The following is a 26,005-nucleotide window of genomic DNA, read 5'->3' on the forward strand; positions in this document are numbered from 1 at the left end:
TTTCATGGAATTGTAGTAGCACAGCCCGATTAATGGAAAAAAACTACCTATGAACAAAAAGCAGAAGAAAGTAATTTTATATAAATATTTATATTTAAGAACATATATATATATATATATATATATATATATATATATATATATATATATATTAGTTGTTATGCTAATATGTTATGCAGTTGCTATGCTGATGATTTTAGCATAGATGATTATTTGTAATGAGATGATTATTTGTAGAATTATATAATATAATTATATATGTTAGAATTATCCGATGTAAATTGTAAGATTATTCATATAATGAATATTATGTACATAAGATCCTAAATGTGATCTTTCATCACGTTTCTCCTCTCTCAGAGTCAGGCCATGCGGATAGTGCGGACAGTCGGTCAGGCGTTTGAGGTGTGCCATAAGCTGAGTCTGCAGCACGCTGAGCAGAATGCAGATGAACAGCCAGACGGCCCTGCAGACGGCCAGAGCGATCAGTCTGGAGAAGAGCCCAGCCCTGAAGGTGAGACCATGCCATCGAATCAGAGCTTTATTGCCTTAAACACATGTCATCATTGAGTAAATCAAATCTGTGGAGTCAAGCATTTCTGTGATCTCGCGTGATGTATGAACATGTTGATCATTGTTGTATAACTGGTTTCTTAAAGTGTGCATCATATTCTTAAAATTCTGCTGTTGTTTACAGCTCGTCAGCTGACAGGGATGGAGCATGGAATAGATGATGTCACTGGAACGGAGTCACATTCCACAAAGCTCAGTGAGCAGGCTATGGATGACATTCTTCAGAGTCTGTCAGAGCTCAACGTGGTGAAACCTGAACAAACCTTCCAGGTGAGAGTGATCTGGAGTATGAGCATGACTGAGAAGCTCTTCTCTCCACAGACGTCTGGCCAATGTTGCTCATCAGCTGGAAATAAACTGTTTATAAATATTGAGGAAACCCCTTTCACCTCCTTTCTCTTCTGTTTGTTCCCCCTTAGCTTAACCTTATTCCTTATACTCTTATGTTGCCCTAGCCCTGCACACTATCGATTCAAAATCTTTGCCTGACTTTAACCACTTAACTGTGTCTGAAGTGGAAATAATGTCATACAGCCCTAGTGAGACAGGAATTTGCTTTAGCCAGCAACACACAAAAATCTCTAGATTATTTAAGTTCCACTCATGCAGCAAGTCTCAGCTAAGTGAGCAGTTTCACAAACTTATGCCAGCTAGAAATCATGCTGCTAGGTTAAGATAAAAATATTTTATACCCCTTTTATTAATTGTGGCATTGTGACATTATTTTAATTTCCCTTCAGATTTTCATTAGTGTAATGCATCTTCCTCATTATTCTCAGTGGTGATTATCATTTTTTAGACCTCATTTAAAGCATTGTATTAGTGTAATAGATTACATGTACTGTATTTTATCTTCTCAATAATGAGTGGGTCATTACTAGGTAGGCTGCTACACTACTATTTAAACGTTTGGGGTTGGTATTTTTTAATTGTTTCTGAAAGATTAGAATGCTAACCAAGACTAGTTTTTTAAATTTAAATCTACAATTAAACATTAATATTTTCAAATAATATTTAAATTTAATATAACTGTTTTCTATATTTTGAAATGTAATGTATTCCTGTGATGGAAAAGCTGAGTTTTCAGCAGCAAAAACAATAATTAAAAAAAATGAAACTAAATGCATTTAAACATATTTAAACAAATGAATTCAACACATTTTATATGTGATATAAAGACAAGTTATATAAGACAAGTAAAGCCAAACAAAGATGGAAGAGATTTGGTTTTAGCCCATTCTTGAAGATGAACTCGGATTGCATTATAAATGCTTTCTATACTTTAAATAAGATATGGTATTATTATTATTATTATTAGTTAGTATTATTATTTGTGCATTACTACAGTAATGAGATTTATAAGGTGTGGTGGTATTTGCTTTTCATGAATTTGATGACATTTAAATACAAACTGGCCAGTCGAGTTGATTTGGCAGCATGTCCGTGTTTATAAGTTCAAATATCATATGAGAGTGCCATAAGGATTAAGTAAGTTCAAATTCAAAAATAGTTTGATGTTTGATATCTCTCCATGGTTCATTACATAAATCCCCAGTGCTGAAAGGCTGCCTAGCCTGAAAGCAGATAATGCATTCATTCATTTTACATGTATTCATTTAGCAGCAATCCATTCATAATGCATTCATGTGTTCCTTGTCTAGCAAGCATCAAAGATCCAGTGGTGTTCCATTAGCTTTGTAGCTGACGTTCATGACAAATGGATCTACTGGAGGATAAATGAAGACCGAATGGGAACAATCATTGTTGCAGCTTCCTTTTTAATGTTTAAATGTTAAAATGTTATGAAAATGTAGTCGTGAACTGTTATCTCTTTGCCATCCTTCATATGGAAAATGTATCTGTCTGCACAATGGAGATAATGGATATGAAAAGATTGTTTTCATGAACGGTTTCATTTTGACAGTCTTGCTTCTGCAGACGTGCCGCTTCCTCCATCCTCTGTCTCTGCTCATGCTGATATAAACCTCCAGCTCCTCCTGGTGGTTGACATCTGAAATCACACAGACTGTTAAAAGGAGAGTTCAAACAAAAATTCTACTATCACTTCTATAGTATTTTTTCCATACTCTGAAAATCAGTGATTAACGCAACTGTTTGGTTAACAAAATATATATATTTTTTTATGCTCAACAGAATAAAGAAATTATACAGCTTTGGGTGTACAACTCAAATGTGACAGAATTTTCATTTTGGGGTGAACTATTCTTTCAATGTCTAAATATTGTCTATGGAAATCTTTACATGTATAAAGGTTTGTGTGAGGGTTTCATTAAATTAAAAATGTAATTGTTAACATGAATTAAAAACACTGTTAACTGTTAGTAAACGCAGTGCGTCTGCATTCCCAAAATATAATTAGGTGAGAATGCAGAGAGTGTTTTGGTGTTCAGATCCCAAGAGCCATGTTTCTGTATTAGTTCTTTTATAACAGACAGAGTAAAGCTACTTAGAGAAAATTAGTTCCTCCCTCTCTCTCTCTCTCTCTCTCTCTCTCTCTCTCTCTCTCTCTCTCTCTCTCTGTGTGTGTATGTGTTTCAGTTGTGCCTATGTGTATATGTTCCTCTTCTAGTGAAATCACTTGAGGTGTCCTTTGTTCCTGTGGAACCATATTAAAGTGCTCTTTCAGTGCAAACACGCATGCCTACTATGCTTTCAAAGCCCATAGTCCTCAGTTGTACACAGCAGAAGATGATGTTTCAAATGATAATGTTTTGTGACCCAAATAGTTAGTTAACATTTGTTTTCCCTCTCTCATATTCTCATCCTTTATCTCTCAGTCTTTACAAGACCTGGAGGGCGTCTCTCTCTATACGCTATCTCCCAGCAGCCCTTGCTCTCCTACTCTCACCCCTTTGGCCACCCAACACCGCCTGCAATTACTCCAACAACAGCTGTTACAGCAGCAGCAACAAACACAGATCGCTGTTGCACAGGTAAGACGTTGTTTACACTTTTCTAGCTCTAGGAGGCGCTACAGCTCTATGAAATATGCAGCAGTTGATTCCGTATTTTCAGGCTGTTTCACAATCATCTGCTCTCCAACCAGAGTACAGATCCATTCACCTCACCTCGCCTCACTCCGGCAATTTCAGAGGCACATTTCCTGCATAACTCTATTTTTCCATGTTGAAATGACTACTGATAGCCTTTGTTAGAAAGCACTCACGTACTCTATAAGCCCAAATCATTCTCCATAACCATGAGGAAGCAAGGATAATAGGAGAGACAGAACAGGATGCTGATAGAGGCAATCATCTCGCTGCGTTTGCCTGTTTATTTTAGTCATTCTGTCTCCGACTAATGATATTAGTTCTAATTTGGGATACTGTATAGGGTTCAGATGCTGTTATGGTTATAATGTCCTGCCAGAGAGAGAGAGGAAGCTGATGTGCTCTCAGTTCTGATTCAGCACAGTCATGCTACTGCATAGCAATAGCTTGGATAATTAGACTGATGTACAATCACCCACCGCCCAAAGGAACATTTTGTTATTCTTTCATATCTCAGGAGACTTAGATTTTAGTTTATTTTGGGTGTCAACCTTGTCTCAGGTGTTTCTTAACAAATCAGACAAAATGTATTTGTTTATATTTAAACTACATTTGTCATTCGATTGCTCTTTTTTTTCCTTTTTTCTTTTTTTGGCGAATATAAGCAGCTTTTAATATTGTTGCAATCTCATTTTAAAAAGTCTAGAGCAATGGCGTGAGGGGGTCTCAGCACACTAAGAACATTACGTTTTGGGGATTATGGAATTAAATTATTCTCACTGACAATTATAGAGTCAAAAAGGTTGAAAACCACTTCTCGAGTAGATTCTCAAGAGGGCTGTTTTTTCTCACAAAGTCTCTGTTTGTGCTCCATTTGTCTCATTGCTATCTAGGAGAAACAACTGAGATATTAAAGAGATATTTTTTGCTTTCTTTTGAGCTAAATCTCCCAAACAGCTGCATAAGTGAAGACAACAAAATAAAGCCACTACAGGAAGCCACTTTAGATTCTTTAAAAATGATCAATTAACAGAATAAAATATTAAAAGCTTAATAACTGTCATTGCTACTGACACACAGAAAACACGGGTAAGTATTTGGAGAATCAACTCTATTCACTATATTACCTTGAACTATGAGTGGCTTTAATCACTATAATCCTCAACTCATATCCTACCTGTAAGTTATGATATCTTTCAGTAAGACCGACATTATTCTTGACTGAGCGTGTCTGTGCTGTAGGTGCAGCTCCTGAAGGATCAGCTGGCCGCAGAGACGGCTGGCCGCATGGAAGCGCAGGCCAGAACTCACCAGCTGCTGCTGCAGAACCGAGACTTACTGCAACATACAGCGCTGCTGGTGAAACACCTCAGCCAACTGGAGGTCAGAGTCAGTGGAGCCACACAGAGTAAGACCGTCTCTCTACACTCAAAAACTGATTATATACTTGAATATTTTGCAAGAAACTGATTATCAATACAGTTAATTGTTTAATATTGTACCACTGTTTATGTTTTGCTTATTGTCAGTGCTTCATGAGATTTTTCATTCTGTCAGTTACACCACTGTTTAAAAGTTTGGGGTCAGCAAACCTTATTTTCAGCTAGGACATATTAAATTAATGTGACAGTAAATACATTTATAATTTATTTATTTAGTGCAGCTGAAAATGTTGCCTTGCCATTACAGGAAAAAAATGGTCACACTTCAAATTTGTGCTATTTACATACCATTAACTATGATTTTTGCCTCAGTAAACTCCTAATGTGCTGCTTATTAATAGTTAGTAAGGTAAAGTGTTAAGTTTAGGTATTGGTTTAGGATTAGGGATGTACATGTATATGGTCACGCAGAATATGTGCTTTATAAGTACTAATAAACTGCCAGTGTGCTAATAATCAACTAGTTTATAGTGAAAATTGGTCACTGTACTAAAGTGTTACCAATGTATTTTTGTGATCTCTGAAAATACCTTTTTGCCTTTAGTCAGACATCATATTGATGTGATTCATCTCTTAGCTACTTGGTTTGGTTCTTAGCTAAGAACTTTTTATAAGATATTTCTACAAAGAAAATGAATGGGAAAAATACTTCCAGAATCCTATTACAGTCATAAACACACACACACACACACACACACACACACACACATACACACACATTATTTTCAATAGGCTGGGATATTATTGAGTTGGTTACTGTATTAGAAACTATTTCAGAGTTTAGTGCAGTAGCTTATTAGGTTTGATTCATCACCACTGGGCTCCATGCCGACTTTCACTTTGTGTGTGTGTTTGTGTGGATACATATGCTTATGCCTGGCGGGATGATGGTGGTGTACTTGCTGGATGGTATGACTGGTCATTTGGAGAGTTATTGAAATAGTCTGTCATCTTTATGCCCTTGAATGTCTGTCACTGAAGGGCTACTGTACAGCCAGTCTCTCAATAGCAGATTTTTTAATTGTAAGCTTAATTTACATAAGTGTTCAAAACATTCTGTAGGTATGACATCTGCATCTTCTAATGTTATAGACTTTTTCTGCGTGGCTGTTAAGTACTTTGTCTCAACTTTTTATTTGTGACCTTTAGAAGAAGAATCACCATGGAGTAGTGTGCCCCCTCGTTCGCTCTCTCTCAACCTGAAGAACCTCTACTCAGACCAGCCCGTCACCTCCACTCCAGCAGGACAGCCAGAAAATCCTCCTGTTTCCTCCCACGCTGAGTCCTACCTCAATCTGCTTAACCTGCGTGGTGCTCCCACCATAACAGCCAATGGAAAGCCAGCGAGTGCGAGAAGTGAAGCGGGACTGGATGCAGCAACAAGGGAAGTTGCTAAGTTAGAAACTCGGAATTCAACAGCACTTGATGAAAGGTAATGGCACAAGGCAATAGCACTTACATAGACTTGTATGTATACAAATAAATTAGTTTGAGTCCGGCAAAGATTTATATATATATATATATATATATATATATATATATATATTTGTAATAGCTAGATATAAATATGTTGTCTGTTGTTTGGGTGTTCAAAAGTTTGAGGTCAGTAAGTTTTTATATGAACACTAAAGACTGTAGTAATTTTAAATTATCATAATCTTTCAAAATAATAATGTTTTTACTGCATTTTTGATTAAGTAAATGCTGACTTGGTTACCATTAGGGGATTCTTTAAAAAAAAAAAAAAAACCTACAAATCTCAAACTTTTCAGCTGAAGTATAAAAAAAGAATAATAAGACTGTGACAAAGAAGAAGTACAGAAAGGCAATGTTAAAGCACATTTGATTTGTGTTAAAAGTTTCCTATTTCTTAGCCAGTCAAGTTGCTCCTTTCTGATCTGTTATTTAAACATTAAAATCTGAGCTGCAGCATCTGGATAAAATAATCACAGTGTGTCAGTCTGTGGAAGTAGAGCAGCATCAAAACAAACCCAGAAATACAACAGAACTACAAAATGTTTCAGCCATTATGGGTCTCAGACTCTCCAAAATGTTTAAAACCACTGAGCAGATGTTTATGTTTGTGAGGACTTGACTTTATTACCACATTTGGCTGGTGTTTGGCTTTTCTAAAACTAGTTCACATAATCCCACCTCCTCTCTGACCTCCTTTCCTCTCTCTTCCCTCTCCTCACTCCATACACAGGCAGCAGACTTGTCGGAATGGATATTGGTTGTGAGCAAAGTAAACAAATCTAATGAAAGTCTATTAGAAGGCAGAGAGCAATCTTTCCACACTGACTTTTGGTTGGCAAGTTTCCTTGAATAGTAATGGAAAATTTTGACCTTTGTTGGGTACTGCACATTCATAGCTCTGCGGTAAATCTGCCAGTGGTAAACAGTTGTTGAGCTTAGCAGTTATCTACATCCACACTTCTAAACCCATTCCTTCTTCTGCTAGATATGTTTTCTTGCTTTGATTGGTCAGTTGTTTGTCATAGATTGCTAAATTTTTTGTAACAAAAAGAGTGAAAGCATGCATGTGTCACAGTGTCTGGGTTGTGTCCCTGGGTGTCCACTAGATGTCCTCCTTTCTCACGGTGTCTGTCACCTTATCACTTCCTGTCTCCTTATTTGGTCACCTTCCTCCTTGTTTAGGTAATTGATTGTTCCCCACCTGTCTCCTGTTTCCCCATCATCCTTGTGTGTATTTATACCTGGTCTGTCTGAGTCTTAGTGACGGAGTCCTTGTTTAATGTTAAACGTTAATTCTTGTCCGTCATCTTGCCTTGCCTTGCCTTGCCTTGCCTTGCCTTGCCTTGCCTTGCCTTGCCTTGCCTTGCCGTCTTGTTTAGTTTATGTTTGGATTGCTCTTCTGGTTTTCGACTCACGCCTGGACTGTTTATTCTCTGTGGATTAACCCCTAATAAAGACATACACGCAATTGGTTCTCTCTCCTGTGTGTTCTGTAACACCAAACGTGACAGAAGGACTCCGTCGCACTGAGATCCAGCGGTATGTTTTTTTCCCGTTCCCCAGCCAAGATGGCGGAGCGGAGAGCTAAGTATCTCCGGCTGATCGCTCTCCGCCAAGAGGGCAATGAGGTGGGTGCCCTGGCACAAGTGTTCTGGTCCCTGGCCGAGGGTATGGGATACAACGATGCGGCCTTGAAGGACTACTTCAACGGCGGGCTGGATGATCCAGTGTCTCAGGAGGAGATGGTACATTTAGAGACACTGGACTACTGGGAGTTTGTGTACTATGTGCAGCATCGGCTTCTGTGGAATGCCCCAGCCACTCCGGTCTCTTCCGGTGGGGCGGTCCCCAGCCCAGCACCACTGCTCAAGATGGCCGCCAATCCAGGGCCACAGCACAAGATGGCCGCCAGCCCAGAGCCACAGCACAAGATGGCCGCCAGCCCAGCGCCACAGCACAAGATGGCCGCCAGCCCAGCGCCACAGCACAAGGTGGCCGCCAGCTTGGGGCCACAGCACAAGATGGCCGACTCAACGCCTGAGTCTCCAGATAAGGTGTCACCGGCTCGCCAACATAGAGGACGGAGGAGGAGGAGACAGGCGTCTACCGTTCCTCAAGGCCCAGAGGACGTTCCCGAGGCGGTGCCCGATGCTGTTCCGGAGACCGAGGCGGTGCCCGATGCTGTTCCGGAGGCCGAGGCGGGGCCCGATGCTGTTCCGGAGGCCGAGGCGGTGCCCGATGCCGAGGCGGTGCCCGATGCCGAGGCGGTGCCCGATGCCGAGGCGGTGCCCGATGCCGAGGCGGTGCCCGATGCTGTTCCGGAGGCCGAGGCGGGGCCCGATGCTGTTCCGGAGGCCGAGGCGGTGCCCGATGCCGAGGCGGTGCCCGATGCCGAGGCGGTGCCCGATGCTGAGGCGGTGCCCGATGCTGTTCCGGAGACCGAGGCGGTGCCCGATGCTGTTCCGGAGGCTGAGGCGGTGCCCGAAGCCGAGGCGGTGCCCGATGCTGTTCCGGAGGCCGAGGCGGTGCCCGATGCTGTCCCGGAGGCCGAGGCGGTGCCCGATGCTGTCCCGGAGGCCGAGGCGGTGCCCGATGCTGTCCCGGAGGCCGAGGCGGTGCCCGATGCCGAGGCGGTGCCCGATGCTGTTCCGGAGGCCGAGGCGGTGCCCGATGCCGAGGCGGTGCCCGATGCTGTTCCGGAGGCCGAGGCGGTGCCCGATGCCGAGGCGGTGCCCGATGCTGTTCCGGAGGCCGAGGCGGTGCCCGATGCCGAGGCGGTGCCCGATGCTGTTCCGGAGGCCGAGGCGGTGCCCGATGCCGAGGCGGTGCCCGATGCTGTTCCGGAGGCCGAGGCGGTGCCCGATGCCGAGGCGGTGCCCGATGCTGTTCCGGAGGCCGAGGCGGTGCCCGATGCTGTTCCGGAGGCCGAGGCGGTGCCCGATGCTGTTCCGGAGGCCGAGGCGATGCCCGAGGCCGAGGCGGTGCCCGATGCCGAGGCTGTTCCGGAGGCCGAGGCGGTGCCCGAGGCCGAGGCTGTTCCGGAGGCCGAGGCGGTGCCCGAGGCCGAGGCTGTTCCGGAGGCCGAGGCGGTGCCCGAGGCCGAGGCTGTTCCGGAGGCCGAGGCGGTGCCCGAGGCCGAGGCTGTTCCGGAGGCCGAGGCGGTGCCCGAGGCCGAGGCTGTTCCGGAGGCCGAGGCGGTGCCCGAGGCCGAGGCTGTTCCGGAGGCCGAGGCGGTTCCGGAGGGCGAGGCTGTTCCGGAGGCCGAGGCGGTTCCGGAGGGCAAGGCGGTGCCCGATGCCGTTCCCGAGGCCGAGGCGGTGCCCGATGCCGTTCCCGATTCGGTGCCCAAGACCGGTCTAGAGTCAGGGCTAGTTCCTGTTGACCGTCCAGAGTCGAGTCAGGTCCCAGTGGACTCTCCAGAGTCAGGGCCAGTCACTGATGACCTTCCAGAGTCAGGGCGGGTCACCGTTGGACGTTCAGAGTCAAGTCAAGTCACTGGGTGGGCTGCTGCTCGGGCCTGTTGGACTCCGGCATCGACCACAGGGGGGTGGTGGTCATCCGCTCCGCCCTGGGGGACTCTGGCATCGACCACGAGGACGTGGTGGTCCTCCGCTCCACCCTGGGGGACTCTGGCATCGACCACGAGGACGTGGTGGTCCTCCGCTCCACCCTGGGGGGCTTCCGCTCTGACCACGAGGACGTGGTGGTCCTCCGCTCCGCCCTGGGGGGCTTCCGCTCTGACCACGAGGACGTGGTGGTCCTCCGCTCCGCCCTGGGGGGCTTCCGCTCTGACCACGAGGACATGGTGGTCCTCTGCTCCGCCCTGGGGGGCTTCCGTTCTGACCACACGGACGTGGTGGTCTTCCATTCCGCCCTGGGGGGCGTCCGCTCTGACCACGAGGATGTGGTGGTCTTCTGCTCCACCCTGGGGGGCTTCTGCTCTGACCACACGGACATGGTGGTCTTCTGCTCCGCCCTGGGGGGCGCTTGCCCTGACTACACGGTTGTGGTGGTCTTCTGCCCCGCCCTGGAGGACTCTGGCCTCGACCACAAGGACGTGGTGGTCTTCTGCCCCGCCCTGGGGGGCTTCATGTTGTTTTTTGTTTGTTGTTTTTGTATTTACTCCTGTCCCTGTTCCTCTCTGTAGTCTGGCCCTCCATCCCTCCCCCTGAACCTCCTCCAGTCCTCCTCCCTCCTGGTCTTCCTGTTTTGTGTTTACTGTCTGGTGCCTGTTTCCAATGTCTTTCTTTTCTGGCCCTCCGTCCCTCCCCCTGAGCCTCCACCTGTCCGCCTCCCTCCTGGTCTGTCTTGTGTCTGTCGTGGAGCGTCTGGGAGCCGCTCCGTAGAGGGGGGGTTCTGTCACAGTGTCTGGGTTGTGTCCCTGGGTGTCCACTAGATGTCCTCCTTTCTCACGGTGTCTGTCACCTTATCACTTCCTGTCTCCTTATTTGGTCACCTTCCTCCTTGTTTAGGTAATTGATTGTTCCCCACCTGTCTCCTGTTTCCCCATCATCCTTGTGTGTATTTATACCTGGTCTGTCTGAGTCTTAGTGACGGAGTCCTTGTTTAATGTTAAACGTTAATTCTTGTCCGTCATCTTGCCTTGCCTTGCCTTGCCTTGCCTTGCCTTGCCTTGCCGTCTTGTTTAGTTTATGTTTGGATTGCTCTTCTGGTTTTCGACTCACGCCTGGACTGTTTATTCTCTGTGGATTAACCCCTAATAAAGACATACACGCAATTGGTTCTCTCTCCTGTGTGTTCTGTAACACCAAACGTGACAGCATGTGTTTTTGTGATTGTATGCGTATATGCTTGCTTCTTGATCTGCGTGTGTGTCTATAAATGTATTCAAGGGTGTGTTTGTGTGGTAGAGTGATTTATTTCACAATTATCATGTCCCTGTGGATAGCTGCAGTCTCTCAAACACAGTCAGAAAACAGTAATGTTCACACTTTATTAGAGCAATTTAGAGCTTGCGGAAAACCTCACACTTAACGCATACATACAAACACAAGTAAAAACACACTTACTGATTTATACACACTGACAACACATTCACGGGTCCAGGGAAAGTCTCAAAAATATGCACACAGTCACTAAAACACATACTCACATAATAAACAGTTTGCTGTGAAAATACATACAAGGGCAGTTCTTTTTTTAATTAAAATTTTTTTTTTAATATATATATAATGTATTGGTTTTAGTGTGCACTATAAGTGTATTATGGTTAAAAAGAAGAGTTCTGGGGGAGTTCTGTTTTTGTTACAGTAAGTTGTTGCCAAAAGTACAAAGCCAGCCTAGCACTGAGCCCAACTGCATTATTTTTATTAAAGCAAAGAAAAAGAACAAAATAATATACGTATATAACAAGACCTCTGACTAGACTTGACTTGAAAGTCAATTCTTATAACACTTGCCAAAATGAGCTAAGAAAAAAAAAACCTTTTAAATGAATTTAAAACCTTTCAAATGACCTCACTGTGAGCACATTTACCTGGAATTCATAGTTTATATTCTGGATAACCTTTTTATTGACTTTTCATAGTATCCCCCAGAATCACAGACATATTTTATTTGGACATATGCAGCTATACAATAAATATATATTCCCTTATGGTAGATATTAAAAAAATAAGGTGTCTAGGAGTCTTTGATTTTGTCTCTGACTTCTAAACTGAAAAAAAAAAAATCTTATTCTAGTTGTGGCTGCTACAATCATGTTAATGCCGCTTTCATAATCAGAATATTAGTGCAGTACAGTTAATTGGGGTGAGTATGTTTTTTTTTAAATTAGGAAATTAATACTTTTATTCAGCAAAGACACATCATATTGATCAAACATGTCATTTTTTTACTTTCAATTAATCAAAAATCCGGAAAAAAGTATCAACAACTGTTTAACCATTGATCAGTATATTAGAATGATTTCTGAAGGATTCTGAAGGAGTAGTAACTGCCAAAAATTCAGCATTGCCACCACAGGAATTAAGTACATTATAGTATATAATTACTTTCAATTGTAATAATATTTCATCATTAACATGTTTAAAAAACATTAATCAGAGTACCATATTATATATGCTGTAAAGAGAGGTGAATTGTATAGTGTTATTTTTATACCTGTACTGTTGTCTGGCATTTTGGAATTTTACAATATGAACAATATGCAATCTATGTATCAGCTGTTTTTTATGGTTTAGCTATTTTATACTTAAAAAATCTCCTGCGTCACAGTCACAAATAATGAAGTAGAGCCACAATTTAGAAACTGTCAAACAGGACTTCAGTGTGTCATGTCATGTGTGTGTGTGCTGGGTCTCAGTGTGTGTGCATCAGTCCTCAATGTTACATGTGGTTCATGCACCTGCTTATCATTTGTTAATTTATCTGTCACTCCTGGTGTTAATGTCAGCGTGAACTCTACATGAGATGGAATCTGTTTATCCCTAATATGCCAGTCATAAGAGACATTTTTTTCTTTATTGCTTTGGAATGTCTTGCATCTTGCTCCCCTCTGTTCTTTTATCCCTCTCCACGTGCGCTGTTGCTTATTTATTATCTGCCCATCCAGAAACTGTCTCCGCTGATGGTTTCAGCGCTGTAGGTCACTACACACTAAGACAGCTTTCATGGCCCCTCAGAACTGTGTGATCTTGAGCTTGTCTGTGTGTTGATGTGAGAGGGATGAATGCATGGATGGATTTAATGTCATGGATTAGTCTATCTACTGTTGCATTGATCTTCCATAATCTTCACTTGCTGCTTGATTACTGCTACTTAGACTAATCGCAAGTTTTTGTGTGTGTGTGTGTGTGTGTGTGTGTGTCTGTGTGTCTGTGTGAATGAGTTTATGTAAAGTTGAAAAACAGTATGTGACTTTTGCCAAGATTTGTGCCCCAATTATCAGTCTGGATGCATCAACACTAGTTGCCAAGTCTGAATTTACATGAAAATTGCATAGTGTATGATGTGCACAGATTCCATTTTTTATTTTATTTTTTACACCGTGATTACATCGAGTCAGAGCATATCAAAAATGTTTCATATTTTGACATTTTAGAACACTTTTGTATTGTGTCTCCTAGCAATGAGGTGGATGTTTCTGTCTGAGTTTGGAATGATTTGGAAGTCTGGTGTGTGATCCTTAATTGTTTTAGTGTATGAGCACCCATAGGCGCCGATACCGTGGGTGCTCCGGGGCTCGAGCACCCACGGAAAATACCGAGCACCCACGTGTGCCAGTGCCAGACTGCCAGTAGGCTACATTTATTTAAAATTAAACATTGCAGTTGGCGCTATGAAGCGTCTGCCACACTGTGATTGGTTATGTTGTTGTCAGTGACCATACATGCCAACCCTCCCTAATTTTCCGGGAGACTCCCGAATTTCAAAGCCCCTCCCGAAAATCTCCCGGACCGACCTTTCTCCCGAATTTCTCCCGATTTCTAGTGATGGCAAAATCGAGGCCTCGTGAACCAATGAAACAGTTGAACCAAATGTGCCATATTGTTTCGAGGCTTCGAATCAATCCGACACCCGTCTCAACGGTGACACCTAGTGGTCACTTGCAGGTGTTGATCTGAAACAACCTTGACGAGCCATTAAAAAAATGTGTTGTTTTTTTATTATTATAATGTTCTAATATGTGAAGCTTGTAACCTATAGGCTCCTCACTGTGCATAATGTTATTTTGGTCATGAAAAATGAATATTAATAAAAGAAATCAAGCCACAATGTCTCACTTTTTTAGAGATTTTTATTCAAAAATATTAATTTATCTGCTGTGGAAGGACTTAGCCTACTTCTTTTTTTACAGATAATTTCTCCAGCCTTTGAAAAAATCCTCTCACAAGGGACACTTGTTGTTGGCATACAAAGATATTTTTTTGCAAGGACATACAAATGAGGAAAGATTACTGCTCTCTCTTTCCAGTAAGTTAGTGGATCATGAGTTCTGGGCAAATACGCATCGTTGATGTATTTTTTCACTTCCACTGTGGCATCAGCTGTAGCATTGTGTATCATCTTGGTTTGATGGATGCGAGTATCAAAAAGTTCCCATAAACTGTCCTGTGTTTCTACTGGTGTTGATGTTGATGGTGATGGTGATGATGATGATGATGGGTGTGATGTTGACATTTCTGGGTCTGAATAAAAATGAAAACAGCAATTAGTAACAAATCCTAAACTGACGGCATATATGAAGGATATATTATATTACATGATTCAGATTACATAACATAACACAGACTGAAACTGCTCACCAGGATTTGTGTTTGAACGCATCAGTGAAGCACACTCCAGTGTGATATGCTTTTCAGCTTCCTGGGCTTTGGCAGCATTTCCAAATGCCACATTTGTGAACCTTGGGTCCAGCAGTGTAGCCAGTGCCAAGGCTCTAAAACTCTCATAACCTCCACATCTGGAGTGCAGACCTTCTTGCAGATGTGAGCCTATGAGCCAAAACAGGAGAAACACATATTTATAATAATGACAATAATATGACAGTTATGGCCAATCACATGGGTAGTATGGTCATTGTGGCCTACCTAATTGAACAGTTGATTCCTGCGTTGCATTTCCTTTTTTCTGTGCAAGCTTGTGCTGCAACATCCTGTACAGTGGTATAAGCTTTGAAGCAGACACTCTCTTTTCCTCTGACATCTCTGTGGTTGCGAGTTTGAATGGTTGCGGTATTGACAATGATTGTTCAATAATGTCATAATCAATACTTGTCAGGGGAGCAGTATCATTGTTTAAGTTGGAAAGTGCAGCAGCCACTGGTTCACGTTGGTCATACAAGCGCTGTAGCATGTCAAATGTGCTGTTCCATCTCGTGTCAACCTCCTGTATCAGTTTCAGAGTTGGTCTTCCCATCAAGCTCTGCATCTCCACAAGCTTGTCCTTTGCTTTGCAGCTGGATCTGAACAACCCCACTATCTTTCTGGCCTTCTGGCGTATTTCATTGATGACTGGGGTTTGATCTAGTGCCTTTTTCACAATCAAATTTAAAGTATGAGCAAAACATGGGACATGGCGAAGGTGGAGTAGCTGGGCACTTAGGATCATGTTAGATGCATTGTCAGTCACCATGCACTGAACTTTGGAGGTTATTCCCCACTCAGCCATTAGCAAGGCTTTAGCCTCCATGAGATGCTGGGCTGTGTGGGTTTGGTAAAACCTCCTTACACCCAGTACAACAGTTGCCATTTTTGCCTCTGGTGTTATGTAATGGCAAGTCACACCAAGATATCCATCCATATTAATGGAGGACCACATGTCAGCTGTAAGGCTAACAAATTCGGCCTTTTGTAGGTCCTCCATTGTCTTCTCCTTGGCTTTGTTGTACTTTTCGCTGACCATTATTTTAAGCACCTTCCGGGATGGGAGGACATAGCTTGGATCAAGCTTGTTCACAAATGCCCTGAATCCCTCATCGTCCACGATGGTGAAGGGCTGCAGATCCTTCACCACCATGTTTATAAGAGCCTCATCCAATTCCCTCTGTCTGACTTTTAAAAGAGAAGACAAAACATACTTTCAGACAAATACATTGGAAAAATACAGCTTCAATTAGTGCACATCTATTAAAAGTATAGCCTACTGGTTCATTATTTGGAAACCTTCCAGTGTTTATAATCAGTGCTTTATATAACTTATAAACTTTATAAACAGTGTCCCAAAAGGTTGTAATTATATTTCAATTATAATTATATCCCAAACAATGCATACCTTGCTTAGATGGCCCAGCAGTGTCAGTAGCAGGCCTAGGTACAGGGGGAATGCCATCCTCTGCACCCTGCAAAATGGCAGGATGAGTGCTCCTCAAATGGCGCATCATGGATGATGTATTGTTGCAGTAGGCTAGCTGCCGATCACAATACACACATCTCACTTTATTTGGGGTTGCTAAATGGAAATGCTCCCACACCACAGATGTACGGCATCTCTTCTGGGGAGCTTCCATTTTATCTATCTATCCAAATCTATCTATCTATATATGAATCGATCTATGTATCTAGATATGTATCTATAATCTATGTATCTATATATGTATCTATCTATAATATATGTATCTATAATCTATCTATATATGTATCTATCTATAATATATGTATTTATATATGTATCTGTAATCTATCTATATATGTATCTATCTATTAATCTAGCTGTCTATATATATTTATATCTATGTATCTATTAATGTGTCACTATATGTATACTCTGTCTGTCTCTAGCCTCTCAGTCAATGTGTTGTGTAAAGTTAAATGTAAGTCTAAATTGCCTATAACTAATCAAATCGCATTATGTCACTATATCACCAAAAATCCGCTATCTCAAAGTCAAACTCCTCTCACAAAAACCCACGAGGTCAGTTATACAGATGTGCGATTGTGTGGTCTGTTCCCGACCGTTCCAATCAAACGCTGATTCGGCGGACCACACCTGATGAAACAATTAGTGAAACACTTCGAGGCTTCGTTTGGTCATAGTCACGTGACATGGGTGTTTCGAATCACGCTTCGGATCAGTGTTTCGACACATCTGCGCTTCGGGATCTCGCAAAGCTTCGGAACGACTGTTTCGCTTCAGCCATCCTTACCGATTTCCACCCGGACAACAATATTGCTACACCATCCGTCACTGGGCGCCGTTTTAGACCAAACGCTTGCTATGCAACCAAACTGCGCTCTCCATGATGACGACGAAGAAGTATCAGCAAAGGATTAATTGATTTCTAGCCTCACCTCGGCTCGCATTAGCTTTACTACTAGATATATTTCTGGAGATGAGAAGGAAACACCCGCCTGGAAAAAGTAGCGCACCACGTTGCTTCCATTATGAGCGTGCTCACCGCGGCCGCGCACCTACGGTTGAAATAACGACCTTGAGCGCGAAAAAGATCCCTAGAAGCAGACGTCTGAAATGAAATGCAAGAACAGCTATTTATTTAGTTTTAGACTGTTACATGAAAATTTAAAAATGAAATGTCATAATTATAATGTTTTAAGAGTTTACTTATGTAATTGTTGCATTAGGCTATGAATTAATAAATGTTTATTGATAAGATCTAGCTATTTCATATCTCTTCATTTACAGTAGCTAACAAATTAGGGTCTAACCTCCTGAGGAGAGGCCTTAAGGAATTGAATCTGTCAAATAAATGAATTACATTTTCTTTGCGTTTGTGTATGTGATATTATATATGACGATACATCGTTTGTCTATGTGATGTATATGACGACACACAATCCCCCCACCCGGTCCTTTTTAATATCTCCCTAATTCTGAGGTCTCAAGGTTGGCAAGTATGTCAGTGACAGTGACATAACCAGTCGCATGCATGTTCCATATCCTATCCACCAATCACAGCGTTTCTGAAAACGTCCCATCCCCCACTATACAGTGCCGTGCGAGTATGTAATCATTTACTGCTTTCCGTAATCACTAATCATTAATCAGACTAAAATGGACAGATCTGTTATAAAAAAAGCCAAACCTATTAATATTGATATATCGACATCCACCACAAGTGCCCTCTCAGATAATAAGCTATGTGCTTTGATCTTGATGTGTTGTCTATGTTATTCGTTCGCTATGAGACCAGAGCCTCTTTCACACAGTAATACCAGTAAATTGCCGTAAAATTACCGGAACGACTTTACCAGTAAATTCAAAAAATGCGCTGTTCACACAGTCAACAACATTCCGTCTTTTTTTCCGGAAAAGCACCATTCACACATCCATTCCAAAATACCGGTAAATTCTGTGACGTCATAAACCTCTAAACAGCTGCGCTCGTATTTTTAAACATGGAGGGTAATACATGGTCAGTATTTCTGTTGATGGTTTCATTTTTTGTTTCAAACTTTAGTATTCATGCAACTACTTTTGTTACAGAGACATCGTAATAGACGACTGGTTTGAATAATTATACTCACCATTAATAAAACACCTGATGCTGTAGGGAGCTGACCAATTTAGTGAAATTCGTCTTGAAAGGATTAATAGCACAATGAAGTGGCGATTGTAAATTGCAGTCTGTAAGACGCGCGACATGGCAGAAAAGGTGCGTTCACAAATGTAAACTATATGCTGATCCAAATTAATATCAAATAGGCTAGTCTATCAGCGCAGATAAACAGTTCTGCGTTCAAATTGAGTTAAAAATATGTTGCAAAGTACCGGAAAAAAGTAATTACCATGAATGTGACAGAGGGAAATAGAAAAAAAATTTTTTTATATATATATATATATATATATATATTTGAATTATTTACTAATAAACTAGTGTTTTCTGAGTCTGTGTCCCAAGGATGAAGTTGCCTGACTTGTCATCTCCTTATCAGACACGCATTCTATATGGATTATGATTGTAATAAAATAGTTTTTTTGTTTGTTTTTATTATTTCGTTAAGTAGTAATTTAAAGCTTTCTACGGATATATGTATCATGTCTGTGAGGCATGTATTCGCTGAGTTTCGGTTTATTTTTGTAAGCGCTCCTGTTCAAGACAAGACGGCAGAAAGCATGTTTATTTTCTTTATTTTATATTTCTTTATTTTATATTATTATCTCGCTGGCACCTATATGTCCGGAAAAAAAGCGTGCTTTATCTTGCAATTTCCGCACAAAATATTCGATATAGTGACATTTATATGGGTTTAACGTTAAAACATCGTTACATGCTTGAACTGTTTTATATCTTTAGATTTTATTTTAGACAATTCTTGATGATTTGAGAAGGCTAAACTGATCAAACAGGCTATGATCAACTTTCCCTCTCTGTGCTGGCCGCTTGTTACTTTAAAAACAAAACTTATAGGCCTGTTTAACGATCAAAAACTGCTCCAAGCATACAAAACTGAACTATTTTAATAGCTGAAACAGTATTAGCTGTTTTGGGAGAATAGGGGAAAAAGACGGGCTGAACATCCTCAAGTGTGTTGCGGGGCAAACTGAAAGTTGATGCCGAATGTCCAGCACTCTTCGTCACTGCTCCGACTTCTCGTTTGTACCCTATGTGTTTTTCCCTAGGTACAAACTAAAATAAGTTGTAAAACTTAAAAGTTTTTATTTTTTATTATTGTGTTCGGCATGATGGGTCGCGTGTGATTTCATGACGTGCCGCGGGTTGCCACTGGTTTAGAGCTACAGGATTTGTGGAGTAGCAGGATCCCCAAATAGATTGACAAAATTCATAATAGGAACAAGAAATACTTCCACTACTACTTCGTTTGTGATGGTCGTCTATTTTTTAGATATTAAGACGCAATGTTTTCAGTTTATTGATGACCTGACTTTGTGCTGTGAATGCATTGCTCTCGGAGACAGTTAACAATTATTTTATCATACGTCACTGCATCACTAACAGTTCCTCTCAATTGACGACAAATTTCTTCATCCGCCCGGATAAGGAGGAGCGCTTTAATTTCACTGTCGCTTCAGTTGGATGACATTTATTTAATTTTCTTAAACGGTGTGTGAATGCGTCACATTGTTATGATTGGCCCGGAGTAGACGTCTTACGTCACCGCGTTCTGAACTCGTACGTACTCATACCGGTAATTTCGCATAAGCAGAATTCCGGCAAATTACTGGTAATGTTACAACTTCTCATATTCTCATATTCTCGTATTTTTTAAAATATCCTGTTCACACATGATCTCTTTACGGCAATTTACCGGTAATTTTCCGCAAAAGTCTGTATGTGTGAAAGGGCTTCTTGAGTAACAGCTGGTAGTACAGAGGGAAGAGAACGCAGGTCAGTATATCGCGATATACACTGTACATATTGTATAGACACACTAGGTAAGAAGTGAGCGCCACACATTGTATTTCTGTTTTTTTTAGACAGTTTAGTTAAGGTGCCGGATGCACTGAAGATTTCGGTTTATTTTCTACATTTTGCTTTGGTTAGATTAGGTTTAGATTAAGGATTGTTTTCTTATATTTTGTTCTTTCCTTTGGCGCAGCTTTCGTTCTTTTCCCATTTTATTGCTTGTTTGTTTACATTTTCACCTTGTACATAGCGCACATTATTATTGTTATTTTACTGGATCTAGTGGCTTTGGCTTTTTGTGAATAAACGTCCAGTGTTTTTTCTCTTTCAAAGTTTTGTCAGTCATGTTCTTCCACCTCATTTCATACCCAGCAGTACGTTAAAATGTAAATGTTACGGTACATTCCCTAGACTCCTTAAAGTTCGTAACAGGGTTTAAATGGGAACATTTTTCTGCTCAAGTATAGGCCTATATACGGTTTAAAAGAGGAAAAACTAATGGACACAAAAGTAGCCTACTTTTGGACAGAGTACGAGTTCTTTGTTAAATACATAAAATAAAAAAATATTTTTTTAGCCTATATGAATAATGGATTCGAAACCTCAAAGAAAAGCCAGGCCACTATCAAAAGAAACCTCGAAACATAAATGAGGTAGACGTTCCCAGAAACTCATTATTTTTGTCGCAACAATCGGTTAATGGAAACGCTGTCCTTTCGCAATAGTTTTTTAATCAATATTTACAAAACATTAATTTCCCAAGAAGCTGAACGCATTAGCGGTTACGTGTCAGTTAAACTTTTCATCTCCAATCCTGTTTGTATTTTTGAGAAGTGACGCTGTTGTGTTTGTTTGTATCGGCCGCTGTCCATTAGCCTAAGGTTCTGAAATGCAATATTTTTTGAATAGCCTAGTCTATTTTTTTATTTTTTAAATGGCGTGCGCCCTTGAGCACCCACGGAGAAAAACATAAATCGGCGCCTATGTGAGCACCATTTTTTCCTCAGTTTCCATTTACGCAGTTGGAAAGTGTATGATGCCCAAATTTGTTCATGTAGTGGTATATTTCAGCCTTTAGGTCAACTTTAGGGGAAAATTAAATAGCCCACACAAAAGTGGGCTAAATATGAAAGCCTCCCTTTACTGATGTTTGGGGTCTAAAAAATTATTCCTAAATAATGCAAATCATGTGGATTTGGCAGGATTATACAATGATAAAGATTGTAGTGTTGCGGTGGAGTCAGATCAGATGATTTTCTAGATGGATTTGTCAGGTATTTAGGTGAAGAGATTTGTGTGGGTTTGAGAATTGAAAGGGGAGACTTATTTTTGTCTTTCTCTGCTCAGGTGCACGTGTGAGGAGCCTCCCCTTCTGATTATCCACTTCCTCCTGTAACAGCCTTCTTCCTCTCTAATCTCCTAACCCTCTCTGATGCTCTCTCTCCATCTCATGCCCTCACCTGACCTATCTTCCTTTGTCTGAAATCGCTGATTTTTGTTTCTTCTCTTCTACACTTTACCAACCTTCTGTAAGTATAATGGTGATGTACTTTATTTAATTACACAGGCATGTTAATGAATGAAGATTAGTGTGTGTGTGTGTGTGTGTGTGTGTGTGTGTGTGTGTTTGCTCAGATGTCCAGAATGATGGATTTAGTCTCTGTGTTTGTGTACTGTGTGGCGTGGGCAGGTTTGACCTACACTGTGTTAAAGCTGACATCACCTCTTGAGGCCTCTACATTTACATTTATGCATTTAGCAGATGCTTTTATTCAAAGTGACCTACAGTGCATTCCAATCAGACTATACAATTTTGTTTTTTGCTTTAATTCAGATGGTTATGACTATTAGGAAAATTAAAAATTATTATTATGTTATTATGAAAACCATTGCATCTATGACACCTCGTTAATAGGTCGGTCGGTGTGTGTGTGTGTGTGTGTGTGTGTGGTACTGTATGTTATGTTCTAGCTTAGAGTATCATGTAGTACACTGGCTTACACTCTCATTACAAAAGTGGATTTATGAAGTAAAGTTTATTGTATGTGTTTGTGCTCTTGCTGTCAAATGTCAACAGGATTGAAATGCATTACTATATATTTTATTATGCACATATGTGGACTTCACACATTCCCCTTCAAGAATAAAAATAGTATCTGTCTACATATACAGACACATTACCATGATCAGGAGCAAGTCTAATGCTCTCCCTCAGGGAGCTTTTAATATTTCATCTGATGAACACAATATATCAGAAGCAGCCCCCATACACAGCTCCTGTGACTCTGCAACGGCTTAACAAGTGCAACACTGAATAATGAAATTTTGTATTATGAGAAGTACATTAAGCTCATTCTTTATTGTTGCTATGGCATTTTACACAAGACTAAAGGTTAAATTTTTAGACTTATTAAATGGATGGTGTGACATTTCATTGCAAGAGCTCCACTGCTATTCAACATACCATTCCAGTATTTGCAAGATTTATAAGGGCTCTTCACATTTCCAAACATATATATATATATATATATATATATATAACAGCACATGTTCACTGAAAGTCATTGCAGTACTAGGGAGGAGAGGTGTATATTAAAGAAAAATATTGAATATGAAATTACTGAGACTTTTCGAAACCCACAGGAAAATGAGCTAATATTAGATCCCCTGAGACGAGGAGACAGCAGGAGGCAGAGTGCTCTCTGGAAAGATATGGACGAGGAGATGTGACAGCGTTTGGTCGGGGGCCAGACTGAATTGCTGATGTGATCATATGCTAATTGGAGGAAAGAGAGAAGATGTAAAGTCCAAGATCAAAAGTCTGTAGCTTTGTATCTGAAGTTATACTGAATGTGTTGGATTATATGTGTATTTATTAGCGTATCAATGAAGTATTATTCATATAGGATTAGGGATTTGATCAAATAGCCAACCCTGTTTGGCTGATTGAAAAAAAAAGTGTATTACTACTCTCTCTGAGATCATACTTATAAAAAAAAAAAACTTAGACAATGAAGGTATCTTGATTCATGTCTAGAGAACAGAACATAATAGAGACTTAAGGGTGTGCTTTTTTAATTTAAAACAATAACCAATCACTGACCAGCCACCCAGCAACTGCATTGCAACACATTAAAAAGCACTTCATCCTTCATCCATCTTAGAAACTACACACCCACAAGCATTGTGGCAACTTTTATGCAGTCAGAAAATACCTAATCTACCGTAAATTGCCTACTATGTAGTTTGAGTTTAATGTTTTTATTTATATTTTTGCACAACATGTAACTTGCATATGTTTGAATGTGTATGAGTGAGAGAAAGAGTCTTATGTTGTGCTTTCCCTGTCCCATGCTAAGTGACTGCATTGCAGTTATTTTTAGTAGAGCCATCAATACAAAAACCTGCAGCTCTGTCTCCCATTTTCACTCTCCCTCTCTCTTTTTTCTTCCCACTCTCTTTCTTTACTTAATTCACCCAGCAGGGGAACTGTGGTACAGAGATAAGTGCACACACGCACACACACAAGCACACGCAGAATGGAGACTGTCTCAAAGAATTGTGTATGAGCTCTTTTTGATGATTCAGCAACTGTTCACCACACAATCCCATCTCCCTGCTGATTTCCCTATAGTTCTGATACAATGTCCTGACATGGCATGATAAGTGTTAAAAGGCTTTCATCCATGTATCAGCTGGTAATTATCTGTAGTCATGATAAGCACTAGGATATTTTAACCGGGATCTGTTTTTATAGCACTGTGCTGTATAGTCCCTCCTACTGAAATATCATTGGTCACAGATCCACATAACCACATAATTATTAAATACTTTATTTGGCTGTGAAATCGCTGATTTTTCATCCCTGTGATTTTATTTTAAATTGTTCACTTATTTGTTCATTGAAGTCTCTCGGTATAAGTCTGAAAGATTAACTTAGATGATTTATTAAAAAACACAGTCATATTATAGTTTATTAAAATTTGCATGCCTACAAAAAGACTTCACAATGAATAAATGTAAGCATCATAAATGTTTTCCCCACAACTGACAAGCAGATCTGTTGTATTTATTTAACATATTGTCTTCTAACTTTTGTTCGTGACATTTATCAAGTTATTAATAAAACAAAATCCTAATATATATATGAAGAGTTTGGTTCCAAAACGCAATACATCCATTTTGATTAATTTGAGTAAAAATGTGTTTTCTTTTTCCAAGTAAGTGGCAAGAAAACGTCTCGGATATGTATGGTAACCCTTGTTCCTGAAGAAAGTAACAAAGACATCACATCAGATGACCGATGAATTGGGATATCATTCGATAGACTAATCTACTAATAGTGTAAACTAAACGAGCCAGTGCACATTGGCATACAATTATTGCATCTAGCTGCAGTTATCACAGCGTGAGCATAAAAAGGCAGCAGGTGCAATGCATACCAGGTTTTCGCTGAGGAGCCGAGCCAGTGACCTGGCCGGTCAGTGGTTGTACAGCAGCAGAGGCAACTGGACATGATGTCTACATTCTGTCCTTCAGTGAACGAGGGTTACCATATGTAACCGAGACATTCCTTCAATCGATCACTTTCGATGTGCCCTGTTGGTGCCACCTGTGCCCCTTTTTGGTGTAGGCTGGGGCTCGCAACAAGTAGTTCCACTCACCATTGTCGAAGCACTATCCACTCAGTGAAATTGGAGAACACTTGGAAAACATACCCGTTCCACCTGGAACAGGCATGCTGCGGAAGCTCCATCCTTCCTGAAGGAGGTCTCGGGAGCAAATGCAGATATGAACATCCATTTAGGTGCTTATGGAAAATTGGAGGTGATTGTAACCCTCTTGGAAATGGCAGAAGTCTGCCGGGGAAACACGGGCTCTGAGGCTATACCGTGGACTTTACACATATGGGATACACTTATGTCTCTCATATGGAACCCAGCCTTCTACCGGTTCTCAAGTATTTAGCAAGTGAAGGCCTGGCGCCAGATGCTCCGCCAAGTCTGGCTGCTGAGCGGATGGAGGAGCTCGACAGGGTCTACGATATGGACTCTCTGGAGAAGTTTTAGCAAGCCGACACTAAGCGGGGCCTCTCAGTGCCACTACCCATTTGAGGTGAGAACACAGGAGCATACCGGCTCCAGACGAAGGCTATAGAATCTAGCAAACGTGTTGGGAGTCGCCCAGCCCGCAGATGTATATCTGTCAGCGAGGCGCCACGAGCCAGTGCCCAGAAAGATGCAACACTCCTAGTTGAGTGAGCTTGCAACCTGAACAGGCAGGGCACACCCTGTGCCTTATCAGCCAGAGTCCATAGTCCAGTTGGCCATCCTCTACTTTTTTTTTTTAATGCAGTAAATCTATTGAATCAATATGAAAGTTTTTTTGATTCCCACATGACAGCCTCTGAACTTCAATACTAATCTTATATACAGGCACTGCAAAATGTATTTAACAGGCCATTTTGTTAATGCTCTAAATTAATTACACCAATAAAATCAAATTTTATCATGAACAAGAACATGAACAACAATATCACATTAGACCACAGAAATTCCAAAAGTGCATTAATCTTTGCCATGTTACATCCATTTGGAATGGTGCCCTGTGATTGGTTGTTACTGTTTACAGTGCATGTAATGGTGCGCTGTGATTGTTTGTGCCAATATATCACATTTTGTATAGAAGAGAGACTGGCGTTTGTCGCAATTTTGAAA

The 26,005-nt window shown here is 41.2% G+C and overlaps 1 protein-coding gene across 3 annotated transcripts in view; it reads left to right on the forward strand.

The window, feature by feature from the left end:
* Window positions 1-26,005, forward strand: part of si:dkey-34e4.1 (carboxyl-terminal PDZ ligand of neuronal nitric oxide synthase protein) — a 53,849-nt gene that overhangs the window by 25,596 nt on the left and 2,248 nt on the right. For 2 of the 3 annotated variants that reach the window (XR_009433879.1, XM_059550571.1), the window contains exons 6-10: window positions 361-514; window positions 698-843; window positions 3,372-3,527; window positions 4,827-4,992; window positions 6,176-6,458. Coding sequence is in view for 1 of the 3 variants with exons in the window: in XM_059550571.1 (XP_059406554.1) it covers window positions 361-514; window positions 698-843; window positions 3,372-3,527; window positions 4,827-4,992; window positions 6,176-6,458 (905 nt within the window). In the remaining 2 variants the exon portion in view is untranslated. Of the gene's footprint in view, window positions 1-360; window positions 515-697; window positions 844-3,371; window positions 3,528-4,826; window positions 4,993-6,175; window positions 6,459-21,635; window positions 21,818-26,005 lie in introns of all 3 variants that reach the window. The other variant, XR_009433880.1, reaches the window with a different exon arrangement.

The sequence above is a fragment of the Carassius carassius genome, chromosome 5 (genome assembly GCF_963082965.1).
Source record: "Carassius carassius chromosome 5, fCarCar2.1, whole genome shotgun sequence".
In the NCBI taxonomy this organism is placed as follows: Eukaryota; Metazoa; Chordata; class Actinopteri; order Cypriniformes; family Cyprinidae; genus Carassius; species Carassius carassius.